This window comes from Melanostigma gelatinosum, assembly GCF_949748355.1.
Source record: "Melanostigma gelatinosum genome assembly, chromosome: 7".
Lineage (NCBI taxonomy): Eukaryota > Metazoa > Chordata > Actinopteri > Perciformes > Zoarcidae > Melanostigma > Melanostigma gelatinosum.
The window spans coordinates 19943593-19969971 of NC_136640.1; the positions used below are offsets into that span (position 1 = coordinate 19943593).

Consider the following 26379-nt stretch of genomic DNA (forward strand, 5'->3'; position numbering starts at 1 on the left):
AACATGTAAATGAGAACACCGCGTATTATTTCAATTAACGAAGACATAAAAGACGCGTTCCCCCAAATAGGAAAGTGCTAATGAAGCTCCTATTTCAAACAAGGGTTATCGTTCTACAGTGAATCCACTTTCACACACAAGTCACGATAGCAAACTATTGGACTATTCCATCGGTATCGTCTCACTGTTCTCTTTGCCCTTGACTGTGGCCTACAAATTCGTGTCACTGGTAAATATCACAACAGACAATCACATCAAGGAGCTCTGGCATTCACACACAAAGAGCTGCTCTGTCCCGTCCCAGCTAGTGGTGCCATCATCGATATTGAACAACAGGAGAACAAAAGCCACTTCAACTTCACTTTCGGCGCCATATAAAGACTGGCATTTCTTAATAGGGAGGCATTGATAAATCATTCATCACCACAGTATGTAAAAGGGTAAGTCACCACCATCACTGTCTGACTGAAAGCCATCACGCACAAATTGTTTCATTGATGGAAGCACAGAGCGAGGACTGTTAGTACAGTACGAGCATCCACAAACACTCCTGCTCAGCTTGATGGGAAATACTGAGAGGTGTGAGATTAAAATGCAGTGTCTATCTATTTAGGAAAGGACTTACCATAATGTGGATAACTGATTGAAATCAAAGAAAACAATTATGAGGTTCTCAGTCATCTGCAGATTAGAGACTGTTTGCACTGCAGATGGGAATCAACAAAATGGAGTAGGGGTGATAAAAGATGATGTTGTACATTGAAAATGATCCCTTGTAATGTCAAACACCACTATATATATATATATATATACATATATATACACAATGTTGTTATTCATTTGTTTTATATATATATTTTTCCATAGAGCCTGCATGCTAACTTTAGTAACTGTGGTAAGTGGTTTGGATTGAAGTCTCTGGACAAAAGTCTGTTTTCCCTCCTGGCAGAGAACTATTGCCAACTTCATCTCACCATAGATGTAACCCTGCCTTCCTACATTCACAACAGACCCTGAAAGCACCCAGGAAACACAGATACATTTGGGCTCTCAATTATGAGAACACATGGGGCCCTTGGGCGGAATTCCCTATTCAGCCCCCCCCCCCCCCCCCCCCCCCACCGCTGCACTAACATGCCATCTAACAGCAGAGCTGCGGTGCTGCACTTTCTCCACACTCACTTAACATCCCGCCTGAAGACAAGATACGCCTGGTCCCCTTTCAGGTAATGGAATAATGCAATTTAAAGAAGAGGGAGAAACACAAGGAGCGTTATCAAAAGGATCGCTCAGCAACAGAGCATGATACTTTGCATGGTGATTAATATGATGCTGCAGCAATAAACAACATGCCCATATGTGTGCAATATGTTCTTTCTTTACTTACTTCCCCAGAGCAAAGCACTCCAGCCTGACAGTGACTCCTCTGGCAGCCAGAACGGATGTAGGGAAATGCACTTCAATTTTGGGCTCATATTCACCCATGACACCTGGAAAAGGTTAGGAAGGAGGAATTGCAGACATTAGAACCAAGCAGATTGAAACGGCTACTTACCCCCCCCCCCCCAACTTCCCTCCCTACCGCCCTCCTTTTTCCCCATCATCATCTTTGTCTTTTCTTGCAGCGAGCTACACAGAGACTGGGCGCAGTGATTTGCCCCGGTATCTGTTTTTATGATAAGAAACTGGCACATCCACCTTTGCTTTAAACACTGTTTATTAATACTGATGAAGCCCAAATACAGAGCAACAATCATACGTCTTTGCTATACCAAAACAGATTTTTAATCTTTGTTATGTTGTTGGAAAATCCAGTCATGATTCTGCATAGGCAGCATATCGCCATCTACACGGTGTCACAAAAACAGACCATTAAGATGATGCACTAACGCGTACTCTCCAGTGACAACAGGGTGAAGTAGTGCATTGTCTCCAAGAATTTGTAAGCCGCTCTACAAACACACTGTGAAGGACACAAGTGATACCGTGTTATCGGTCTCGCTAAGTGCCGCTATGACTAACACCCCGGCTCCAAGTCACTGCCGGAGGACGCGCTTTCCTTTGTTTGTTCATCCGTACGTCCAGGCGGCCATTTATATTCATTTACATTCAACGATGTGTCAGATCGGCATCGAGCTCATTTGGAGTAACAAAGGAGAAACACCTTCATCTGGGGTCTAATTGCTATTATCGGTCTTATTAAATGGGAGTTTGCCGACAATACTGCATGAGCTTTTTACTCTTTACAAAAGAATGTACACACAATCATTGCACGTGAGCGCCGCCGATGAACCGACATGCTGCTAACCCACGGCACCTTTCTGAATCCCCAGCAAAACACAGCGGACCACATCCAGTGCTCGGCCACGTGATCAGCAAGACAAATGGCCGGCATGACATTTGAGAAACCATAATTACACCTCCTACATGTACCTGACACTTTTTATGTGATAAAACTAATGCAGCAGAGAAGGAGTGGCGTTATTGAATTGTGGCCCACTATGCATGGTAAAGGAGTTTTATGTTATTTGTTCCAAAGAACTTTTCAATTTCAATCTCATTCTCAACATTTATAGCTCCAAAGCAGCCCTTCGCATATAATGAATTTGCAATATTTCATGGGCTCAATCCACAGTATATCGAATATCGTATTCAGTCTCGGCGGCTGGACCTGATGGAATTGAAAGAAATAATGTCTTGGTGTGCTAAAACATTAACAGCCCTCTTTTGAAGTGTGGCTTTATATTTTATGCTCCGGTTTTATTTATTCATCAGATAAAAACGACATTTTTTTCTGTTGTGCTTTGTTCTTCTGCGAACCAATTCCAAAGTAAAAAGCCTATCCTGAAACTTACTGGGACTGCAAGCTGATAGCGTTGAAAAAGTGTTTTATTTGCTCTCTGATGCAGTTATACACCGGTGTTAATAGAACACATACACATACAGTACATAACGTGGTAAATAGCTTTTGTATGTTTTTGTCTTATTCAAAATTTAGAGCTGAAAAAAATCAAATCCTCATGCATTAGTGAAATTGTAAGAGTCTACTACAGTAACAACTCCCTCTTGGTCCAGCCTGTTCCTGGATAGTCTGCCTGATTGTAATTGGATTGTCTCACCCCTAATGCGGAGCTCATTGAGGAAGTTGCCCTACAGGCATTGATCCTCCGTCTGAGATGTGCCTGAGAACATTCTGTTGCACTGATATCACTGTTAGTGTGGAGAGAGAATATTTCTTATGACATTAATAACATGAGTACTGCAGTCCAACTGGAGGCGTTACCATTTACCTGGATGTAAAACAATGGTTAAAAGCACAATATGCATTTTTTGTGTGTGCCAACAAACATTTAAAGAATATTTACATCCAGAGTGATTGAAGAGTTTGTTATAAATGGAGAATTCACTTGGTATAGTGCTGTAAATACATCTTTAAAAATCACAACTATATTAAATGAACTGTCAATCAGCTGGAGAACAACAGCAGTTTGTTTTAACTGACACTTTCCATTAAAATAAGTAAAAAATAAAAAGTGCCTCCAAAAGCAATGTGTCTTCTTCGCGTAGACTGTAAGTAAGAAGAAGATGTAGTCACTGTGACGTCACCCATTGGTTTGTGGACTGGCATTTTGAAGCCTCGAGTTCGACCTTTGGCCGTCATCATGTTGGTTTTTTTTAAACCAGAAGTGACACGAGAGGTAGGACAACCGAATGCTGAATAAGACATTTTTAGGCGACTGAAAATCAATTAACTTTCATAAAAACACACTGTGAAAGGGTTAAAGGAAGGTAAAAAACACGGAGAACTCTCAGACCGGACAACGCCGTGGTAGCGAACTGTGAACCACAACATAGCCCCACCCTGAAGCATACTCTGCTTTATGGTCTATTTTACACTACATGGATCATAATTTACTAAATGAACATCATGTTGTATTGAAGAAGACTTAAAACTAGAGATTGAGATCATAAAGTCATGTTTCCTCATTAATAAACAAACAATCTACGTGTGTTCTGATTCAGAGCCGTTTCAAAGTCCCTGCTATCCACGGTGATATTATGCGCGTGCTCATATTTACACCAAGCAGACAAATCAAAGGGAGAGTGTTTCTGAGATGAACTCTATATCTGTTTAAAAACAGTGCATTAGTGCAGAGTGCAGTTCTCTGCTCAAGGTGGATTGACGATCAATGGCTTTCCAGCAGGGTATAATGGAGCCCAGATGCTTGTTTTGATTAAGAGAGTCGGTGTCAGAGCTGACAGTGGTGAGCCGCACACAGATCCAGCTTCAACTGTCTACTGTGTAATAATCTCTCACTTTTTACCGCGGCACAGATTGCAGCGCCTGATTGGTCGGACTCCAATGACCTGAGGGGTGCACACGGCGCGGGGACATTTGAGTGTCTGCTGGGAGTTGTGCCAATGCAATTTTTGGCATTTCAGAACCCCAAATTCACAATATAGAAGCCCGCTGAACATCATGTGATTTGCAGGGCGAGAGATGGCAGGGCTTTTCTTTGGCATAATGGACCTACAGCTGTGGGGATTCGATTTGGACGTGCTGTGTTGCAGGTGAGAGGGCTGTCCTTCAGACCCGGTATCGTAGCCAGATTATGGATGGACAATAATCCATCCATACAAAATGAACCAGAAGAAAAACAGCCATGAGCCACATTAAAGCGCTGACAGCAGACTGACCGCGTGCCCCTCTGACTGTATTTTGCATCTCAGTTAATGAGAGACACAAACCAAATTAGCATGGTTATGTGCTAAGTATTATGTATGTCCCCGGGGGCCATTTCATACAAGGTTATGCAAATACAGCGTAGGGATCTTGCTGGAAGGGTTGTGATTCTTAAGAGGCAGATTCGTGTTGCAACATTTGGAACAGCCTGGTTTCCGAGGCAGAGAGGGCCTTTCACAGCTTCACTGGGGATGTACTCTCAGTGGCTCTTTGAAAACCTTGACAATGACGGGCACCTGTGTGAAGTGATGGACGTCACTCTCTGTGTAGTCGGGCATAAAAAAAAGCCCGTCGGTTGAAATCCACACCTGAATCCAGCAAACAGCTCCTGAGAGGCTAGTATAAAAGAGGCGAATCCCAACCACAGCAAGGGCCATTGATTCAGTTAATTTTATGCTGGAAAATGATTTCCCTGATGGCCAGTTTCACCGAAGCACATTGTGAGCGAAGAAGGCTCCCGACACTAATGTTAAAGCATTGCTCACTATCTATTTACAGTGTGTGTATGGAATTCCTGACGCCCTCCGCTAACCCGAGGGCTCAGCGGAAAGCAGGAGGACGAGACACTTTTATTAACCAAGCTCATCTGAACAATTTCTTTTTTTATCCGAACGATGATACAATAAAATGCACCAGCAGAGAATAAAACATGCTTTTCGATTTTCATCTGCGCTAAACAAGTTCAGGCGGAGGAAGCGCTGTAATAGATGTAAAAAAAATAAAATAAATGTTAGACTTAAAAATGAACAGAGGGAGGACTGGGATATTTTCTGCGTGGTTTATCCAATGAACTCCATTAGATTTGTCTGCCTGGGGCACTTATAGAAACCAGGGACTGGTGTGTGTGTGAGAGGTGAATGCTGAGAGCCTCACCGTCGGTTTTCAGCGTGAGTGGCGTCGGAGGGCTCAGGACCCTCGCGTTCGTCACCGCGTTCTTCACCAGACAGATGTAGCTTCCTACGTCAGAGGGCTGCACCTTGGAGATGTACAGGTTGCCCGTGTCCTGGGAGATGAAGCGACGACTGTCCTCGGCCACGAATGAGGGGAACTCATTGAACACCCAGCTGTAGGTGATCTCTGTGGAAGAGCGTAGCACAGAACGTACCCATTAGAAACATGCAGAACCTCTCTTTGTGTTTTTGGTTCATAAACCAATAAAATCATTCATTAAATCTGTATTTGGTGACAAATTATTCATATGTTTGGTAAGCGGCCGTGTAATAAGCGGGATAATGTCCAGCCGGTGGGTTGTTATTGTGGAATTAACCCCTTCAGGGTGATTTCAGACCCCTCCGCTTCGCGTCCTGCCGGTTCATTCTTCGGCTCGCTGTACATCCCTTACGAACTAGTAACTATAGCGCGCACTTGGGGCCGTCATAAAAGCGTGCACTGGTGCTTATGTAACGCCACTGTGCAGAATACTATATGTATTCAACTTTGACTGATTGAGTTTGTGGCAAATCATGCAAATAATCACTGAAGCAGCTCAAAGGATCTCCTGGTCTCACTGCACCCGTCAGCAAAGGTCTGACGTGTTGAGTCTTGCTCTGCTCTGAACTACAGTCGGGGTTAGTCACTTACATTCAGGTAGCACGCTGTATATACCGGGTCAACTGAGGAACAACAAACTCCAAGGCAGTTATTAACCGGCGATAATTTACCATCCATGATGCCACCACTGTTAATCACAGCTCAAAACTAATGAATACTAATCCAAAGAAGTAATTAGTGTGGGCTTTGTACAATAACAAAGGATCGGGTGCTCCTCAGCATAAAATGACTATCTATATGAAGTCTAAAAATATTACAGAGGCCCCTTAAGGTGAATAAAATAATTACACAGGGCCTGAACGAGCCGGCTATTAGCAGCGAGGTTATTGTACTTAATTGGTGATACAATCAGAAAGGTAAAACTGGAGAATGATAGGCTGTGTGTGTAACTATTATATAATCTGCCCAAAAAAAGAGAAGAAATGACCTTTTCTGACTTTACAGCTAATGATTTCTGACGGATTATTAAGGTCTCTGCATGGAAGTTGAATGGTTTGTATTTTCGTCATGAATAACAGTGTGTGATGGTGTTGAATATCAACTCCTGATCCCTGGTAGACGGAACAGCTGTGCTCCTGCGTTTAGTATTCCTTACTGTGCATACTGATACACAAATGAAGTTGGTCAAAAAGTAAAGCAATACGGAGCTGCTGAGAAGGAAACGTTATTTTTGGGGGCGTTTTTCAGAAAGAATGGAGGTCGTCAAGTGACCTTGATGAAATGGATGGATTCAATATGACTGTGATGAACATCGAGCAGACCTTGACAGCATTGCTTTGTGCTTATCACGAATAGTCCGACAGTACACAAACACATCCATAATAACGAATGTCAAACTCAGGGACAATCTCTTCAATATTGAATCACAGTATTTTGATTGAGCATCCATAATCTGTCTGTTTTCGGCTACATCTCCTTCAGACTATCAATGTCTTCTTTGTTAACAATGAATAACTGCTGTTGTCAAAGACGCTCAGATCTGAAATGCAGCGCTCCATGTGAGCTCAAAGTGCTGCAAATAAGGCCGACGACGGAATCAAAAAGAGGACGCTTTTGTCAACAGATTCCTTTGTTTAATCTACTGAGAGAGCTGCTTGATAACGAGAGGGCAGAGACACGCAGTTGGGATCCAGATTGTCGGCTACGACACGAACTGGACCAACTGTACGACACCGGAGATCCAAAAAGGTTTTATCAAATAAACTTCAGCTTCCTAAAAGTAAAACACTACACTTACCAAAGACACGTAAAAAAAAGCTCAAAGCCATGAAATGGAAAACAATAAACATTTCACATCTCGGCGATTCCAAATTATTTTCACTCACAAGACCGATCTCATTTAAGTGCCATTTTAATGTCTTTGAATCCTCCCACAACCAATCTAACCCAAAGATTCTTTAACGCTCCCCGTACGTCGTGACTATCAAGTGTGCCACGGTCCGACTCATCGCACGGGCAGCTTTTAGGGCGGTGCCATTTTTTGTTTTGTTTTAATCATTTCTGCTGTTGGAGATCATTTTTCATTTCACGTCAGCACTGCTGAAAAAACAAATCACAATCTCACCTGTGTCGTGTGTTTTGAGCATACGTGTGTTTTCATGATCATGAAAAATAAGCATCACAATAACGGCTCGGCGGCCTGTTGAGGCGGAGCTGCCATTTCACAACGTTCTGACAGTGAAGTATGATTATCATAACACCGCTGTTTGTAGAGATGAATATACACCAAACTAAACTGCTGTACATGCTCGGAGGATTTCTTCCTATAGTTTTAGTTGAGGGGCCTTTTTGACTTGTAGACAATAAACACTATTAGACACGTTGCCTGATCAAGGACCTTGTATCCCACAGTGGTTACGCTTTAAATGCATTTCTTACAAAACCTTCGATGGAGATTATTTTAAAAGGCACGATGTTAATACCTGGCAGTAATAATTAATGTACTTCAGTTCTTGTGTGTCTGATTTTTTGCATCTTTTCTTAATCGTTTCCCTGATTTGACAACCTCCTCGCAATGTAATACCTCACTACCGTGCTTCACCACACTAGGCTTCTCATTCTTCTCTTTCAGCGGTTGAGTGACATATTCTGGATTGATCCAGTCGCTCAATCTAATGGAAGCAATGTAACACAAAGGTCTTACAGTTTTTCATCATGACTCAAACCGTGGTCAATTTGAACAGCTTACAGCAGCAAGACTGTAACCAACCTTAAATGACAGAAAATCACTATTTCCACTGTACTGATCTCAGTCCACCGCATCATCTGCAGTGTTTGATTGTAATTTTATGTCACTCACTCGTTCAACCGTTGAGGGGAAAGCGTCGGTTGGCGTGGACTAATCAAAGCATGCATGTTCTGTCGCTTGACCTGTAAATGCAGCGAGAACAATGATTGATGGAGAACTCTAAAGATGAGAATCATCTGCATCATTTGTCAATCATTGAGCTTCATTAATCATAAATGATCTTTCACTATCAGCTTATCTATCGCCGACTCTCTGGTTGCTATCATGTCATTCAAAATGGCCTCCAGAAGCGGGAGCTGACGAGTACTTAGCAAACATTCCCACGGGTGCAGTCCAGCGGTGTGACGGAGCAGATGCAAACAAAGCCCCCGGTGATGCATGGCTCACATAAGAGCTTACATTAGAGGACGACTGCAGAGAGGGATAGCCGCCTACGCGCCGCCTATGTGGAATAATTGTCAGTGAAACATTTATTTTCTCTTCTAATGATCCAGCAAATTTGATCTCTGAGAACCCGAGCGCTCCAGCGCTGTCGTCGGCATTACTTATCGCATTCGTCGTTTGAGCGGGATGGATGGATGGATGGATGGATGGATGGATGGATGGATGGATGGATGGCTGGAGAGCAGAACGGACGCGTGCAAAGTCTAACCGTCAAAATACAACGCGATACATGAATGTATAATAAAAGCAATAACTCAGCTTGGCACAGTAATAACAATATTACTCGTCATAGGATTCGTGATGAATAGTGATGAGTTCGTTGACGATCCCAAAGTGCAGCAGACACTATTGTTTTTCCCCCCTCTGGCTGAGACTGAAGGTCTAACCTCTTACCTGGTGAATGAGGCGGAGGAGTACACATGAGCACCACACCTTGGCCTTCACGCACGGAAACCCCGCCCCTGGTCTTCCCACTGAAGGCGCCGAGATCTGGAACAGCACGCAAAGATCACACAGTTATGAGACATAGTAGAGGTAGTAGATGACACACACACACATTATAAACATACTGTATATTGGTAAAGATGGACGACATGACAGCGCCCTTATAGAATGCTGTAAAAGGGGGTGTGGTGTCATGATTGACATCTGTGATTGGCTCAGTCAAGAGTCTGTTTCATAGACCATGTGTCAATTTGATCACAGATGTATTTATTGAGATATTGTAGATAGTTGCTGTGTCTTTCTAGCCAAACAGCCACCTTGGTGCTAAGGTAGCAGCTAGGTGGCTCATGCTATCCGTAGACTGTATAAAGTCTCTGTTGTCAGGATCCAGGATCCCTGTCTGACCCGTTGTGTGTTTCCCCTGATCTCCTCTCCTCATGTGTCCTGTCATTCCCCTGTTTGTTATTGTGTGCCATGTGCTCTGTGTTTGTCCTCTGCCTCCAGACACCTCCCATGGCTACACCCTTGATTGTGCACAGCTGAGGACACTCCAGCCGATCACCTCCTGCAGCCTGACACACCAGACTCAGGTCCCACTAATGATTCCCCTGTCTCTATATAAGCTCTGGTCCTGCAGTCTGGGGCTGTCAGGTCGTACCGTCTTTCACCCGCTTCAACCCCGTGGCATCCTCTGCCCTCCTTGTGTTCTACGGATTACACTCCGCCTCTCTGCCCTCCTTGTGTTCTACGGATTACACTCCGCCGCTCTACCCTCCTTGTGTTACACGGACTACACACGCCGTCAAGCTGCCAGCCCTCCGGTGTCGAGCCACGGGACTCACACTGTCAATCTGCCTACTCGGGTGTCGGACCACGGGCTCCACACCTTCCTGTCTTAGTCAGGCTAAATAAAACCTGTTTCCATTAACTTCTGTCTCCTGTGGTCTTGCGTTTGGGTCCTACCTGTGAACTCCCGTGACATCACTCATAGGTTTCAAAGGAGCCATTGTAAAGCTCAAAGTCCTCCGGCCGATGCCTTCTTGATAGTGACGACACAGCCCGACTCCTGAGAGTAGACAGCTAGCATTTAGCGTCACTCAAAGCAGCCATGCCCTCAATTATGCCGAACTTTTAAGCCTCAATGTAACTTAAAGTGTGAGTTAAATAGAATTCACCCCTCAGACATTTGTCATGAACGGGGACGTTATCTATAGAGACCAAAACCGTTTCATGTCTCGGGCTATAAATGTGTTTATTGGGCGTTTAAACCTGGGAGTCTATGGGGATTGACTCGCTTTTGCCGGCAGCTTCATGTGGCCATTTGAGGGACTGCAGTTTTTGGCACTTGGTTTGGTTGCCGCTTGACGCTAACGAGCTGTGGCTTTGCTCAGCTCGTTATTGGCTGGGGCGGGTGAGTGGGCGGAACCTCCATACTGCGGCTTTAACTCCAGAATTGACTAGATTTAATCATAATTAAATTCATAATCGACGAATCGTTAGATGAAACAATCTGTCAAATAATATCAATTTTTCTTAACCCAGCTCCTTTTGAACGTGCTAATGTGGTAGTTTTTGTTTTCACCGAGTTGTTTTTTTGCCGTGGCAGTAGAATAAAGCAGGTTTAATCTGAAATCCCAGAAGTGCAGCCTTCAAGAGCCCGGTATCGCCCGCTTCATTTCTAGTTGAAGCAATGCCAAAGTGTGGAAATAAAGCGACAGGCTGCTGAACCAGGGCGGGTCTCTGTGTCTCCAACACTTTCACGTCATCACTTTGAGAGGCAGTGTCGTTTACCATCACACTGGAACTGTTGGATAATTGTGCCTCCGAGGGGCTTGTGAAACGTGCTTTTATTAAAAATTTCTGTCACGCATATAATAATAATAATGGCTTTCATCACAGTCAATTTACTGTCAAAGAGTATTTCCTTATTTTGCTAAACATCCGTGCGGTCTGATATTTCTGTTCTGGTAACTTTTAAGAAACTTTCTAGTTCAAAAGTAAAAAAAAAAGATTAAAAGTAATTCTTGAAAAAATTAACAAGAAAAAAAGGTTCATTTGAACCAAAATGGCAAAAAGAAATAACTCAACCTTGTGAAAAAGGAAGAGTAAATATTTCATGTACTTCACTGCACTTCTTCAGTGGAATGAACCAGGAGAGAAGCTCGTCATTAAAACTGGATTTGCAGCATTCGTTCCTCAGCACAGATCAATCTGCCAGGTCGACCACTTCCTGTGCTTAAAAGCTGCCGTTTCCACACTGAAACGCGAACATTTCTCAAATGCACAGTGTTAGCCCTCTCTTTGCCCCACATGTTCAAAATGAGTGATTTCTTTCACCTTAAATTGATTTCCCCACATGTTGGCCTGTCGGTATAGAGTGAGGTGCCTCCATTCAAACTGGATGCTGCTGGCTGGTCCACATTGTAATGTGTTTGGATATTGGACCCTGACTTGCATTCTTGGACTGCTATCCTCGCGATACTCAGCCCCATCATCTCGGTGCATTGGCTGGTGCTGATATATCTGTATGGAGACGGCGAGCCGCCGACTGTCACCGGGTTCACTATTATTCACCGGCGGCTGTCACCAGCATGTCATCTCTGTCGCTGCCACTACCTCGTTTTTCTTACTTGGAACTGTAGCTTTAATTCGCAAATAGACGAAAGGCTACGAGTGAGTACCGGTATATACTTGAAAAATCACTCAAAGACAGAAACACCAGCTGTCTGAGGACGACAGCTGTGAGTTTGTGTGTTTCTCTACTTATTCCGTCCCCTTCAATTATTCAGCCTGGGCTACATGTTGTGGAAGCACGAGTCTTCTTAGAAGGCTCGCCTTATTGAATAAATATTGCATTTCCATGTCGCTGCTCGACATAACCAACTGCTATAGAGCGCGATAACAATTCAACGGTACGGTACATCCAGTTTAAGAGCCCACACTTACACGTAATAGGGGACGTCTTTCCTGGGAAACATTTCCCGGCACATGGGAAATTACACATTTTGCATTTCAGGCAGCAGCAACACTGGTAGTTTGGAATAAATAAGTCATGGCTAGCATGAGCAATAGCAGCCACGATGACAGAAAAAACAACAAAAAGACAACATGAACCTCCAGTGCTGAGGGATTATCGAGTGAGTACAATGTTGAAGTCCCACAACAATGACCACTACACATGGGAATGTGAAAAACAAATAAAAGTCCAAGTGGATGTTCCAGTCTATCAAAAATAAGTCTTATTCAATGTCTTATTTCTGTCTTAAATGAAGCAGTCATATGTTCGGGAACCAGGCTTTCTGCCCTATCATTTCAATTTGCAAACTACAGTTATGTAAGTGAGTCAATATTAATGACTTTATAATCATGTGAAAACGGCATGGTCATTATCCAGACATGCAGGGAGCACAGGAGCAGTTGCTCGATACAAATGACTGATTTCAAGATCAGTATGGATTCAATTAATGGGCATTAAATACAGATCATGCCACATTTGTAGAGCATTTCAGAGAGGTGTGTGTGTGCGTCTTCCAATGCTCAAGTCAAAGCATCCCATTCATTTCATTACTACTGTACTGCTCGGACTGGCTCGATACCTGAGCCTCAGCCAGACTCACGTCTGCAGAGAGAGAGAGAAGTCTTTGAGGAGAGAGATCAGAGGCCTCCTCTCTGCCTGCTGCCTTCAAAGTCCCGGCTGAAAAACAGCCCAAGTGTGAGTTCAGCCGCTCAGGATTTCAAAACAAAGTGAGATAAAAAAAAAAAGGCATCTACTGAAACATGGAGAACGCGGGCCAGTGGATAGAATACACGGAGCCTCGGTTGAACCTTTTGCTCGTGCACTCGGGTCGGTCCGCTCCACCTCTCCCCCCCGACTCTCTGCATGAGACGGGGCTGTGTTCGGTTTGACAGCTTGACTTCACAACCCTCTGGACGGGAGGATACAGGCGAGTGATGCAACAGGGACGGGACTTTGACCAGTGCCCAAAACGTACTGAACAATTGTGAGATTTGTTTTTTTTCCCCCAGCTACGTTCACATTTTAACTTGAAAACTCAAAATTCTTTCCTACAGTATGAAGACACAGTACAGTGAAAATATTAGAACCCCCAACCCCCCCCCCCCAAGGAAGAATCTGACCTGAAACCTGCTAAATGTGAGATGCAGATCCCTATGAATTAGCTCTGCTGTGTGTACGTGACGTCTTAACGTCCATGAGCACAACTCAAGTAAGTTAATTATTCTACAACATATAACAGCATATCATTACTTCTGTAAAACACTCAGCTCATGAGGAAGAGAACCGCCCGCGTGCATCATTAAAGCAGCCGACTTCTGTGCCGATGCGAGAAACAACGGGAAGAGCCGACATGAAACAGGGAGGAAAAAGTTGAGCTCCACGCTGAGTGCTAAATGCCCGCCATTTCTTATGCTGAGAGAGAGAGAGAGAGAGAGAGAGAGGGTTCTGCATCCTAATGCGTGCTGCGGGGCACCTCTCTTTGTTTGTGGCTCGCCTTTTGAAGAGCCACACTTGAAAGAAATGTAGACCGAGTGCGAGGCTATTACACGTGGAATATTTGCGCCGCACACAGCTGATGAAACAAATGTGTCACCCCGTGCACGAAGCAGCCATGGATAGAAGGAAAGGAAAAGCTCTCATGTCAACTTCAAGTAAAGCTTATTTAGGAAATATATATATGATTTTCCTTTCAATTAATAATGTGTAATACTAAAAAAATAAAACGGTGCATCTATCTGCATCTATCTATCTCCTAAATGCATATTTGCTATATTCATACTAACAGTATGATGAAATGATGCGATCTGGCAACAGAGCGGCATGTTGATGATGTCATTTCATAGCCGATTATAGGCCATTTCTGCTGTAATACCTTGAACTCGGCGCAGCCCGTCTGTGCTGCATCTTTCCACATTACGCCGTGTCGCGCTTCCCCCCCCCCCAACAACTTTATACTAACTGGCCTGTCTGTTATCAGAAATAGAAAAATCCAATTTTGGGCAAAGGTGGCTCGGGTGAAGCTGTTGTGCGACGAATAAAAGGCCATTGTGTCAGCTGACGCACCTGCCAATCCACCAAACATGGCCCCAAGCATTCCTTCTGCTTCAGCCTTCACATGCGTTCAGACTTCAAGACTAAAATGCTGCCACGGCACATTCGACGAATTAACTACAGCGACAACAAGAACTGATTTGGATTTGAAAAGATAGTTTTGGTTCTAATTCATTTCAAAATATTCACTTTACAGGTGGTGTATCTTTAGATGCTACACTAAAATACTGGCGCGGTCATGTTGGTTGCCTCTGGAAAGGAAGGTTATTCCTTCCAATGTGATGTCATTCTTTATATGTCTGATATGCTTGTGGTCTAGACGGGGAATTAGACCATTGCGGCTGGCATTCATTTAATAAAACATCAGAAGAGCGGTGGTTGCAGACACCACTGGAGGAGACGTGCACTCTACTGAGTGCACCTTTCTAGTTGTAAGTCCAGCAGCATGCAGTCGCCTTCGTCTAACAGATAAAGAAGTGAAGCGTACCTACAGAAATGCACACTTCGACAAATTCACAATGAATGAGGTGCATTGCAAAACACCACACGGATTCTAGAAAACCAAAAAATTTGGCAAAATACTCCCCAAGAATCTCTAATATGAATCTGATGGATAACATTGTGTCAAGCAAATGCACAGCAGTTTTGCATTTATGCAAAACTAAAAGGAGCTGACCCTGTCTAGGCACTAAATAATGTTTTCGTACAGATTAGACACTCGGGTGGAGCGAGGGGGTGGGAAAGATCTGGACAGTTAAGAGGACAGATGAGTGTACGCAGCTTCTGTCCCTCATAAACTATTTGTTTAAGCGCTATAGCTGAGCTTTACCATCTGGGCATTTCTGCCTGCCAGTGCAGTCTGGCTTATATTTAATTGATGTCTTCTTCTGTTTTTTTGTTTGTTTTCTTTATCACATTGCAATACATGGAACTTTGTGAAGGAAAAAAACAAAATAAAGGAGCAAAAAGCAAACAAAAACTTCTTTTGGCCTGAAGGGAAAAGAGCTTTTGTACTGTGTGTACAATATATATATATATATATATATATATATATATATATATATATATATATATATATATATATATATATATATATATATATATATATATATATATATAAAAAACTCCATTCCACTTTTCTGTTTCCATAGTTTCAGGCTGATCTATCCATTTGTTTCTAAAGTCATTCCTGTAATGACGGTGAGTCCCGGTAACAACGCATGAGACCATGTATGTACTCTACCTTCAAGCAACATTTTAGAGAGTGAGGCCGGTAAGCTCCCTGTAGACATGCCAATAACGCAATTATGGTCAATGCTCCTGAGGAAACTGTGGAGAATAGCAACAAAGCATTTCCCTCTGAGCACAGCGCCCCTGGCCTCCCTCCTCTTAGCCTGTGATGACGCTCTGGAGTTGGGCCAGGGTATTACTGGGGGAAGGAATGTGCTTTTTTTTTTGCTCTCATTTACCATTGAGACGTGGCATTTGAGGGCACACACCCTGCTAGCGGTGCAACTCAACAGTATCAGAAGTTGCCGGTGGGAACTGAACCCAGCAACGAAAACCTTACTGTAGACAGCGTGGTGTTTATTTACCCCTGGAACCAAACAGGTTTATTTTAACTCGCAGAGACACAGAGCTTGCAGTTAATTATTTGCTTCATATGAGAGCCGTGACATACTTCCCCCCTGAAGGCCTTTACACACCGACGGCGTGACGAATAAACAACACGAAGATGCAAACTACTCGAACATTTTGCATAAAATCTATCCATTCTGGCAGCGATGCGATTTGGAGAAGTTGCAACAATTTTCTAAATAAAAAGGTTTGAACAGGCAGAGAACCAACTGCCAGGATCCTATTGACCCAGAGCCGCATCAGTCAGTCTGATTTATATTGTTATATTGTACAGCCTGAGCTACTGTAAGCTATATTATAGAGTTTCCTCTTAGAAAGATGCTCTGACTGAATTTGTCTCGGGCTTTTATTGTGAAAGGTAAGAACGGAAGAAGTGGATCTGGCCTGTCACGCTTTCGACAGGGTTGAAAGGAGTTACAAAGTTAGCAGTCACCCGTGTGATTGTACACTATAGTGTACATTTTGAATATGTCCGTTCCAAACAATGTGATTGGTTGATGCCTTTATTGGCGGTATGAAAGCTCAGAAAAATCAACCTTGTGAAGGAAATGTATTAAGCGGCTGTTAAGAAAACTGACTCAACTGTAAATTTTTCTAAAACATAGACATACAGAGGTACATTCTACTGTGTATTAGAGTACATCAAATATAACATTCGGCCTTGTGTACGAATGTTTGTATGAAACTAATTGAAGTCCACTCACATGCAAACTGCAGAAGAGCTTCTCGACCCAGGACGGTCCCGAAGCCGTTCGCTGCTTTGCACTGGTACTTCCCATAGTCGCTGCTCTCACTTGCGTTGGCAATAATTAAGTTCCCATCAACGAAGCTGTAGCGGTAGTCTGCCTCTGCGTCCACTTCTGTCCCGTTGATGTACCAACTGAAACAAAAAGAGATTTGAATACATTTGTGATGAATGACACGCTAATGAGCTGTGAAAGTAGGACCGCAATTATGTCGCACCTGTATGTGGGCGGCGGATTCCCCCGAGCCTGGCAGTGCATCACCACTTTCTTTTCATCAGAGTCCAAAGGAAAAACAAAGTCGCCTGGCTCATGGATGAAAACAGGCCCGAACTCTTCGCTTTCTACGAGGGAAAGAAGGAAAGATAAAGACAAGGGTGATTGCATTTATCACATCGTGAGCGCCACTCAGTTTTAACATCCAATTACTTTTTCTATTATTCCTCAGTTTGGTTCGTACAAGTTCATAGTCCTGAGTCAGAGTCTTGGATTTGTTTTTCGCCGAGGAAGCCCGGAGGCTGTTGTACTTCCGCCGGAGAAATAATAACTTCTCATGCTCGGAGTGGAACAGTTAACCTGGTCGGACGTGATTCCGTTAAACTCAACCTCAACGCTATAGCCTCCAATAACCTTTACATCTATTGGACTCTCTGTTGTCTGCCTTCAGGTGCCAAGTGATGAGCGAACACTGCTGTGACCGGGAGTCCTAACACGCTGAGCAGTAATAGTTCCTGGCCAGGTTTGGGTGTGAACGCAGCTGCCGTCTCTGATGCTCGTTTCCCACGATGCATGTGTTCAAACAGTAAAACGATAGTCACTAAGTACCGTTAGTAAGATCACGTTTGTACGTTTGATCCAACTATTTATCATCTTTTCTCTTTCATATATTTCCATTCTTTTAAAGAATAATTTGACCACCCTATCGATGAAAATAACCATTTTTTCAAAGAGGAAATGTTACCACAACCCAATCTTTCCTTTGTTTTTCAGGCATTCCCGTCAGCATTGTGTCCTATTAGTCTGTGGCGGGCCTCTATTTGTTACATAACAAGATCTACAAGCAGAATTACAAGACATAAAACCACATGCCTGTGGTCAAAAATGCCATTTGGGACTCAGACGTTGGTGAATTCTGGGCAGCTACTGTAAGAAGTTCTTATCTTGTGTTATTAATATTGCATTACTCACAGCGTTTATGACATAGAGTAAAGGTAACCCAAAAGCAGTTTGACATTTGAGTGATTATTGATGATCTGTCATTTAAGGCACAGAGTGCAATCTGCCATCAGTCGTGTCATATGTAGTGTGCAAAGGGAGTGCTGCCACACTTTGGTTGTTTTAGTGGCTGGAAGGGGACGGAGCACCTTGGGCTTAAACGTCTTTATTTTGTTTCAAATTGAATTTAAGAGCAGCGGATACAGAAATGCTTTTTGTAAAATCTAGACAGAGATGTTCTTGCAGTGTAACTGGTTGTTTGAGCCGTGACTCCTTATCATTTTATGAATATGTCTCCCAGTCACACACGTTTGGCCACCGCTGCTTTACAATTATCAAGACGACAGAAGAAACACTACATTAGACCGCACAGTACCACAGCTGAGGTCCAAGGCAAGATTAAAGAACCAAATGAATTAAATCAAATGAAATGTCTTAACTGCCTGCCGAGTAATCATTTTTGAAGTCACTAATTGACGCATACACAGGATGTGTTGCAGAATTTTGTAAGAGCATGACTGTAAAAAGTATCATGGGCATAGTATTCATGTTTTTGCAGTAACTTGCTTACATACGTACAATTTGTGACATGCTATTTAATACCAACAGCACACGTATGACTTGTTTCATAAGCTGCTATTGATTTAACGTGCTTCTCATGTAAGATTTGAACTCTCCCCGGCACAAATGCGTCCACGTATTGATACATTCTCTGCTTCACAGTCCCCGTTGCAATTTCCTTCCGTTCCTTTAGAGTGCTCTACTCTTTGATCGCGCCTTCTGTTAACACACAAGTGATGCACTTATTGTAGAAGGGTTCCTGAGGTACAGCGTCTCGCAGCTCACATTTTCAAACTCTCCAAAAGGCATCTTGTGTTCTTCAGAAGAATTATTTCTCTGTGAGATAAATAATGCATGAAGAATAGAAACCCAGTAAACAGACAGGTGATGTTGAGCTCTTTGTGATGATGCAATGCAGCAGCTGAACAACTGCCGGTATGTAGCGATATCGATACATTGAGCATTTAGGTGTGCATTACATTTGATCTGGTTCATAACTAATACAACCATGTCACCAGTCTTGAGTACTTCTCTTTATTTAGGATCTGATGGCAAAAAGAAAAAGAATCAAGGCTATTTGTGTCCTCGGGGTATGTATAATCTCACCAACGCTTTGTCAGCAATTTACTGCTCTGTAGGGAGATCAAAAGAGTTTGAAATAAAACCCCAATCAGACGAGGGAAATTAACCGATATTAAGTTGCAAATCTTGCTGTGCATAAAGCACAGCGATTCAGTGCGTGTATGTTTTCCTAGTGCTAACAAATAGCACGAGGTTTCTACATTTCTTGAACCAGCTCTCTGTCTATGCATCCATGGAGTATCGGCGTACACCCACTCAACCACACCAGGGCGCTCCGTCTGTCCCCTTTCAGCTGGTGGAGGGGGCCATGTTGTGCGATGGAATAGTCTCTGTTTTAAAGGAAACACCACGGTGTCACTTTAAACGAGTTAAGATACGATCAAGGCCCAGCAGAGAATCACAGAGGAGGACACTGCTGATGTCTGTGGGTCATCGACCATTAACTGCAAAGAATTAGATATCATTAAATAGGACGATGTCCAGTTCCACTTTACGTCACATTTTACAGTTAATAGATATGATTTAGCTTTAAAAAAAGGGCAACAATTCCCACAATGTTTGTCGAATGTGAATGTAAACATCCTCAAATTAAAGATTTAAGTTTTACTTTGACTTTAAATTGACAAAAAAACAACAATTTCAATGCATAAGGACATATGATCTGTGTGTATCTCTATAAACACAAACAAGCACAGAAGTTGTTTAAATCACTCCACTTCAAGTGCCGGGGCCACCTGCCAGTCACAGGGCCAAACGAAGTGGTGTCCCCTCTCAGGCACCAACGCTGTGTCACCTTTTCTGGCATCCATTTCATCCACAGAACATCAATCCAGTGCAATGGTATAACGTCCTTGTCATCACTGACAATGGAGACATTACTCTCACCTTGGTTATAGAGATGTAAGTCATTTTATGGCCATATATTGATAATGCTGTCAGAAAGTTAAAAAAAACATAAAAAGTACTGGCAGAGAGGCGCAAAGTAGGAAATAGGGGGAAAAATCTGAAGCAAAAAGAAAATGACAACAAGTTGATTCTTAGTCTCTGCCTGTTTTTAATATCTGCTAAGATCCTTTCTGCCAATTCAGCAGCTACTTCAAATGTCCATTAATTAAGCAGTCCATATGCAATCAGCATGATGTGATTAATCACATATCAAAGCTTTAATGTGTCATTACAGCCTCTAGAGTTGTTCATACTGTAACACAGGATGCAAGTAAGTGACCCACGTAGATTTACGACAGTGTGCTTCCCTGCTGGTGTTTGGGATATTAAATCTTCCTCTTTGACAAAGATATCCATCACATCTATGGTGTCTATCCTGACAGGCAGGCAGACAGAGCTGGATATTGCCGTGATCCCACTTCAATTTCACAAAGGGCACGACCCCCGGTCACTGCGGACCACGAGCGGTGATGATAGATCAGCGAGATTCATTTCCAGAGCAAATCTAAACAGGCAGGAAGTGTGCACACCCCTAGTGAGTCCAGAGAGAGAGAGCGCAGGCCCGCCGAGTGCATTCACACCAATCACGTCTGCTCTGTTGTTCTCCTTCCCACTCCGGAGTGTCCATTCTTTTAAATTGGTTCATTTTTGGCAGGTTGAGAACGAGGTCATCTGAACTCGGGCGACAACCTGGAAATCCAGGTCTCGTTGATGCATGATGTCACTACCGGGCAAGTCGGTCGCAACCGATAATGTCATCCCGGGAAACAGGAAATGACACAAACATGCACAGCTGTCTTGGCAGAAGGAGGCAGATGCTGACATTTGATAGCTCGCAATGACTCCTAATAATACGAGCCCAAGGCAAAACACTTTTCACGGGTAATCACGTTCAGAAAGAGCTCCCTCTTGCTGTTTTCTAAAAGGTGATGAATTCAATATTCAGAGCATATGTATTGACTCCACATGGCTCTCAACATGGCGACTGACGCGCAGCGCTAACAGCGCAAACAACAGTAACAGTGCTGACAGAGCTGAGAGTGTTGCGTCGTCGTTTGATGCTATAATAAAGCTCCGCATGTCATATGAGGGAACCTTTGACTAAAAGTATAACTGCTCCATATGCTTGGCTGATGCTGCCAGTTAAATATATGCAGGAAGTTCGTGAGGTTATTCCACTTTTACGTTTGTTTGTAAGTGTGAGTTTCTACAAACCGGAAAAAGCAAAAACTTTTCAATTTTGCTTGAGACAGGAGCCAACAAAGGGTGGGTTTGAGCGCGCCATTAGTTTTACCTTCACTCCTGTAGTCCTCCTGGGAGCCGAAAAGACTCAGGGCTGACAGGGGATGACTGGAGAAAGCGGGCCAGTCAGGAGTCACCGGTCCGCCACCGTGGTGCTGTTGAGGTCTGCTGCGCGAGTCGAGCACTGACGAGCTGTCCGCTTTCATTCGTAACACTGCTGCGTACGATATAGGCCGTGCTGCAGCAGCTCTTGCAAAGTCTGGAGAAAAAAAAAACCACAAACAAACAAACAGGTGAAGAATTACGCCATATATGCTGTAATCCGTTCATGTGGTCTATTTTTTACACACGTTTATTGCATTTCCGTCAATGGTCATTATTTTGAGAAAAGTATCTTAAACCGATCTCCAAATGGGGAGAAAGAATTCTGGAAATGTCTCTGTAATGGAGTAGTACTACTCTCTGTACTGCCCTCCTCCTCTGTGGATCATTTGCAACAAACCAGTGTTCTACAAGGCTGAGCGGAAACAACGAGGAGAGACAGCAGGATAAGGAGGTGTCACAATTCAGAGGCAGCTCTGAGTGGATTGGTGGAAAAACCTAGAATTCACATCCCGCTGTCTGCAGAAGAAGGCATGAAGTGTTGAGAAACATGGGCTCAGTATCTGTGATGTACTGGCACGGCTGCAGACCGGTGCGCCTCATTTTATCTCCATTTAGGTGCACCAGCACATCATTTAAGTCCATCCACAATGTTTCATTAGTACTTTTTTGGCGCCACAATAACATATTTTAAGCGTTACATTTATTTACAGTTTCCACACACATTGGTCATGTCGTCATACGTGATGTAAAGATTGTGAACAGGAATAAAAGTCCAGATAAATGTGTTGTTTGAGTCAGAAAAGGTCATATATGGTAGTGTGTGGTTGGGCGAGAGACAGAGCAGATCAACTGTTGGAGAGAAGACTTTAACGGTAAAGTTGTCTGATGTTATTAAATGCACAGTGTCACACACACACACTCTTCTTATATTCCGTAGAACAATGGGTGGAGTCTTCAGTCTTTTACTGCAGCAGCATGTAGTCACCATTAGAGGTACGGTGTGAAGGCGCTCATGGCGCCTTTGCACTTACGAGCTACAACAGATACTCTGCTTATTCTGAAAATAACCGCCATCAAAGTCTCGTATTGAATAAAACGGTGTGAGTGTAGCAGGAACAGGAGGGAGACAGCTTCCTTTAAAGTGGAAGAGTAATATGTAAACTGTCACTGCTCATTGCTGTCACCGCGTCCTTCTACCACTTACTTTTTGAGGAATTCAATACGAAGTGCAATGTCTGTTGTCTCTTATGATACTATAAATGTAACAACTCGAGATTACACACACAATTAGTTCACCCATGACGGCTGATCAGCAACACATTTTTTCCAAAGAGTACAATCCGTCTAAAAACACGACTGAGAATGTGGAAGCATTTCTGTTTCGGGTACAACGCTTAAAGAGAAAAAAGATAAAAAGGCTAGAAGCTTGAAGCTCAGCTAGAGTCTAATCAGAGTTCTGCAAAAGGAGGAGGAGGGGGGAGGAGGAGGGAGGGGTGCACTCCATGATATAGTGTTATGAAAGAACTGAACAAAACTGAGAAATAATTGTGTGCCCTTGGGGACTTGTCAGCTGCAAAAAAAAAAAAAAATACTTTCTATCTACAAATGGAGAGCGGGCAATTACTGTATCACATATTATGAGGAAGAAGCAAAGTACCGAGCTCCGCTTTGAAATTAAAGGTATTGCGAGTTGGAAAATGGATAAGCAAAGCAATTAGCTGGTTGGCAGTCAGTTAAATCGTGTATCTTTCTGGGAATCGGCTCGATTGAGGCGTCGGCCACGTTTCCCGCTGGTGAAGCTCACGGTCGGCTCAACAATGCAGAGCCGGCTCCTCTTTTGCTTTGACAGCTGGGGGAAGTTTAAAAGACATTTTAACTTCAGGTAGGGAGACAAACATGGAACAGCGAGGTTGGGCGAATGACAACGCCACCTTAATCATAAGGTGTAGCTGTATCAACACAGTTTGGTGAAGCTGTACATTTAACATGCCACACTAATTATCTCACAGTTCGAGACGCTGGGCAGCGGTTTTTCTGAACAACAGCTTTCCATACATTTAATTAGTCCCTGTGTGCAGTAACTTCCGACATTTCTCAAGAAACATGCCTCTTGATCAGAGCTATTGTTCTCCTTTTGGGTATGTTTTATTGATTGGTCAGCAAGTTCTTTTTACATTGCAAACATTGTTGTTACATTGTTGTTACATTGTTGTTACTATGTTGTTACTATGTTGTATGTTTTTGCAGTTTTCTTGGCCACGTAAAGACTTCCGAAACATTATAACACTGATCCACTGTCTGGTCTTTCACACTTTCACACCTCTAAGGCAAATTCTGTTGAGCCAGTTGTGTCCCTCCCATAACATTCAGGTCCATTTGTTAAAGAATTACTGAACATTCAGAGTAAAAAAGATATAAAAATGATGATGCAGCACTGAGACGCAATACTCCGACAGGAGAGGTAACAAGATTAATGATTGAACATCATAAATGTGATGCAAGCTACATCTTGTTTAGTTTAACTACAGTACTGGGAAGTGAGCGAGGGACTCCCTGGTGACAAAAGGTTTGGCTACGTGCATCATTTTACTCGCACTAATCATCCCGTTTCTCACACTGACATACAAAGAAAAATTATTTTCTTAAAAAAAAAAAATCCAAACAGAGCTGAGAACACGATCTACAGCTGTTTTCTCTGAATGAGACCAAACGTTCAGAGGCAGACTGGACTTAATTCACATTGCTGGGCACCTGTTCAGGTGACAGCACCGCCACAGCATCTCTCTGACAGTTGCAGTGCGGTTGAGACGAGCAGCAAGCGCCGACGGGGAAACCGCTTGTTATAACATACGTTGATCCTGTTAGATGACAGCTGCACCGACTTCATTTAATCAAGGATCCAAACGCTGTCAGTACTAAAAAGGCTCGCTTCGCTTACACAACTGAATGGGAGATGTAAACACCCATCATCTCAATGCCAGTTGGCACACTTTTGTCGCGCTAATCAATCACGATAGAAGTAAATTCGTCCGAAATGTTCATGTGAATGTCATCCACGTTCACCGTCAAGAGGCAGATGCATGCAAATGGAGCGGTGAAGGCTGCATTCATTGTGCATGTGTGTGCAGAGTATTTCTAATATTCTTTCCATCTCATCTCCGATCACTTATTATTATGAGCGAATGTCCCCTCTGGGGATCAATGAAGACGTATCTTATCTCATCTCAATGTCAGAGACAGAGGGAGGTGTTATGTTGGATTGTACATGATGTAGCTAAGCGTGCCTACAGTGATAGACTGGTAAGCCAGTTACACATCTTCAATGCAACGTTCATCCAAACTAAGGAAACTGGTAACTGGAGATGTTTGGATCCATTGATCATTGATTTTACTCGTACATTAGCAGAGAAAACGGCATGAAAGCGTTGCTTTGTGTATGAAACCTTCAAAATCAAAAGCATTTGAGTGTGTGTGCCCAACATAATGTACATTTTATTAAAATATGGCAGTCTTGAATAAAAACGTAGAACTTAAGTTTGGCACGTTATTCCCCTTTGTGGATGATTGATAGAATAAAATAACAAACCCCGGTAGATGGATGGATGAATAGATGAACACACATAATCTGTCCCCGTGGGGACACTGGTTTGCAGTACATTTGCAGGACTTTGTTTACAACAAACAGCAAGGACAACAATGTTGTGTCAGGGTGATATACACGCACACATACACATGGGATAAGTGCATTTCCTGTTTAAAAACGATATGGGTTGTCGGACAAATCAAAACTGGGATGTATTTTTACGGTTGCTCAGATTGCAACTCTTTAAACGAGACAGCCAGGACGGGGCCTCTCTTTCCCATCATTCTGACTCTGTAGATGTATTCCATGTAGCGTTGTCCCTGCTGGCCGTTGTTTCCTGTGCCTCATTAGCATAACCAAACCAGGAGATGAGACAGACGTTTAAAACACTTTCCTGGAAGCAGGGCCAGAGCACACCCCTCTTCTGCATCTAACACGGATATCCTGTCAATAACAGCCATGTTGCATATTGTTCTGGCAAGTGCAATTTATAAATGTCCAAGGAAACGAACATTTCAAGACCGGGGCTAAACCCTGACAAATACAGCATATATATATATATATATATATATATATATATATATATATATATATATATATATATAAAAACAGAGTCTTTTGTTTGTGTGGCCACTGAAGCCGACAGGCACTTGCTCTTGTCTGCTGTAACCTTCATCTGATAAGAGCAATGACCCTTGCAGATCCCGTTGATCCCCATCTTTCAGAAGCGCTCATTGTTGTTGAAAGGGCTGCACCTGCTGCTATTCAGGGAGCGTCAGAACAATCGCTTCAGGTCTGAACACCACCTTGGTGATAACATCAGCGTAGGAGACCAGGGCCATTCTGCACGCCAACAAAGAGCAGAAAAAGCCAAACGTTCCTCGTTACCGTATTATCATACCTATGTTAAGCTGTGGCTTTACTGAAAGGGAGAGGACCTTTTGCTAAACAATGTAGAAATGTAGCATGCGGTGAAGTCTAAATTATCACGAAGTATGGCCGACTGAGGAGACTTAAATGGGATAGAGACAAGGGGACGTGCTCAAAGCAAATATCACTAATGCAACAATGATTTAAAGATGGTATTGTTTTAGGTTCCCTATTTTTGCCGCTGAAGGCAACCAAAGGCCAATAGTTGGCCAGTTTCTCATCATGGCCGTTAGTGTCCGGCGCTGATGCGCTGGCATTAGGTCGTCGGGTTGTCAGCGCTGTGCGTCTGCAGCCTCTGGACGACTGGGCTGTGGAGAATTAATCAGAATATCACAC

General features: G+C 43.2%; 1 protein-coding gene across 2 annotated transcripts in view; it reads right to left on the reverse strand.

Annotated features, from left to right (window-relative positions):
• Nucleotides 1-26379, reverse strand: part of cntn5 (contactin 5) — a 99077-nt gene that overhangs the window by 32200 nt on the left and 40498 nt on the right. For both annotated transcript variants that reach the window (XM_079272616.1, XM_079272615.1), the window contains exons 3-8: nucleotides 21478-21684; nucleotides 17101-17224; nucleotides 16842-17017; nucleotides 9381-9476; nucleotides 5618-5821; nucleotides 1388-1490 (exon numbers count right to left, since the gene is read on the reverse strand). In XM_079272616.1, the coding sequence (XP_079128742.1) occupies nucleotides 1388-1490; nucleotides 5618-5821; nucleotides 9381-9476; nucleotides 16842-17017; nucleotides 17101-17224; nucleotides 21478-21684 (910 nt within the window). The remainder of the gene's footprint in view (nucleotides 1-1387; nucleotides 1491-5617; nucleotides 5822-9380; nucleotides 9477-16841; nucleotides 17018-17100; nucleotides 17225-21477; nucleotides 21685-26379) is intronic.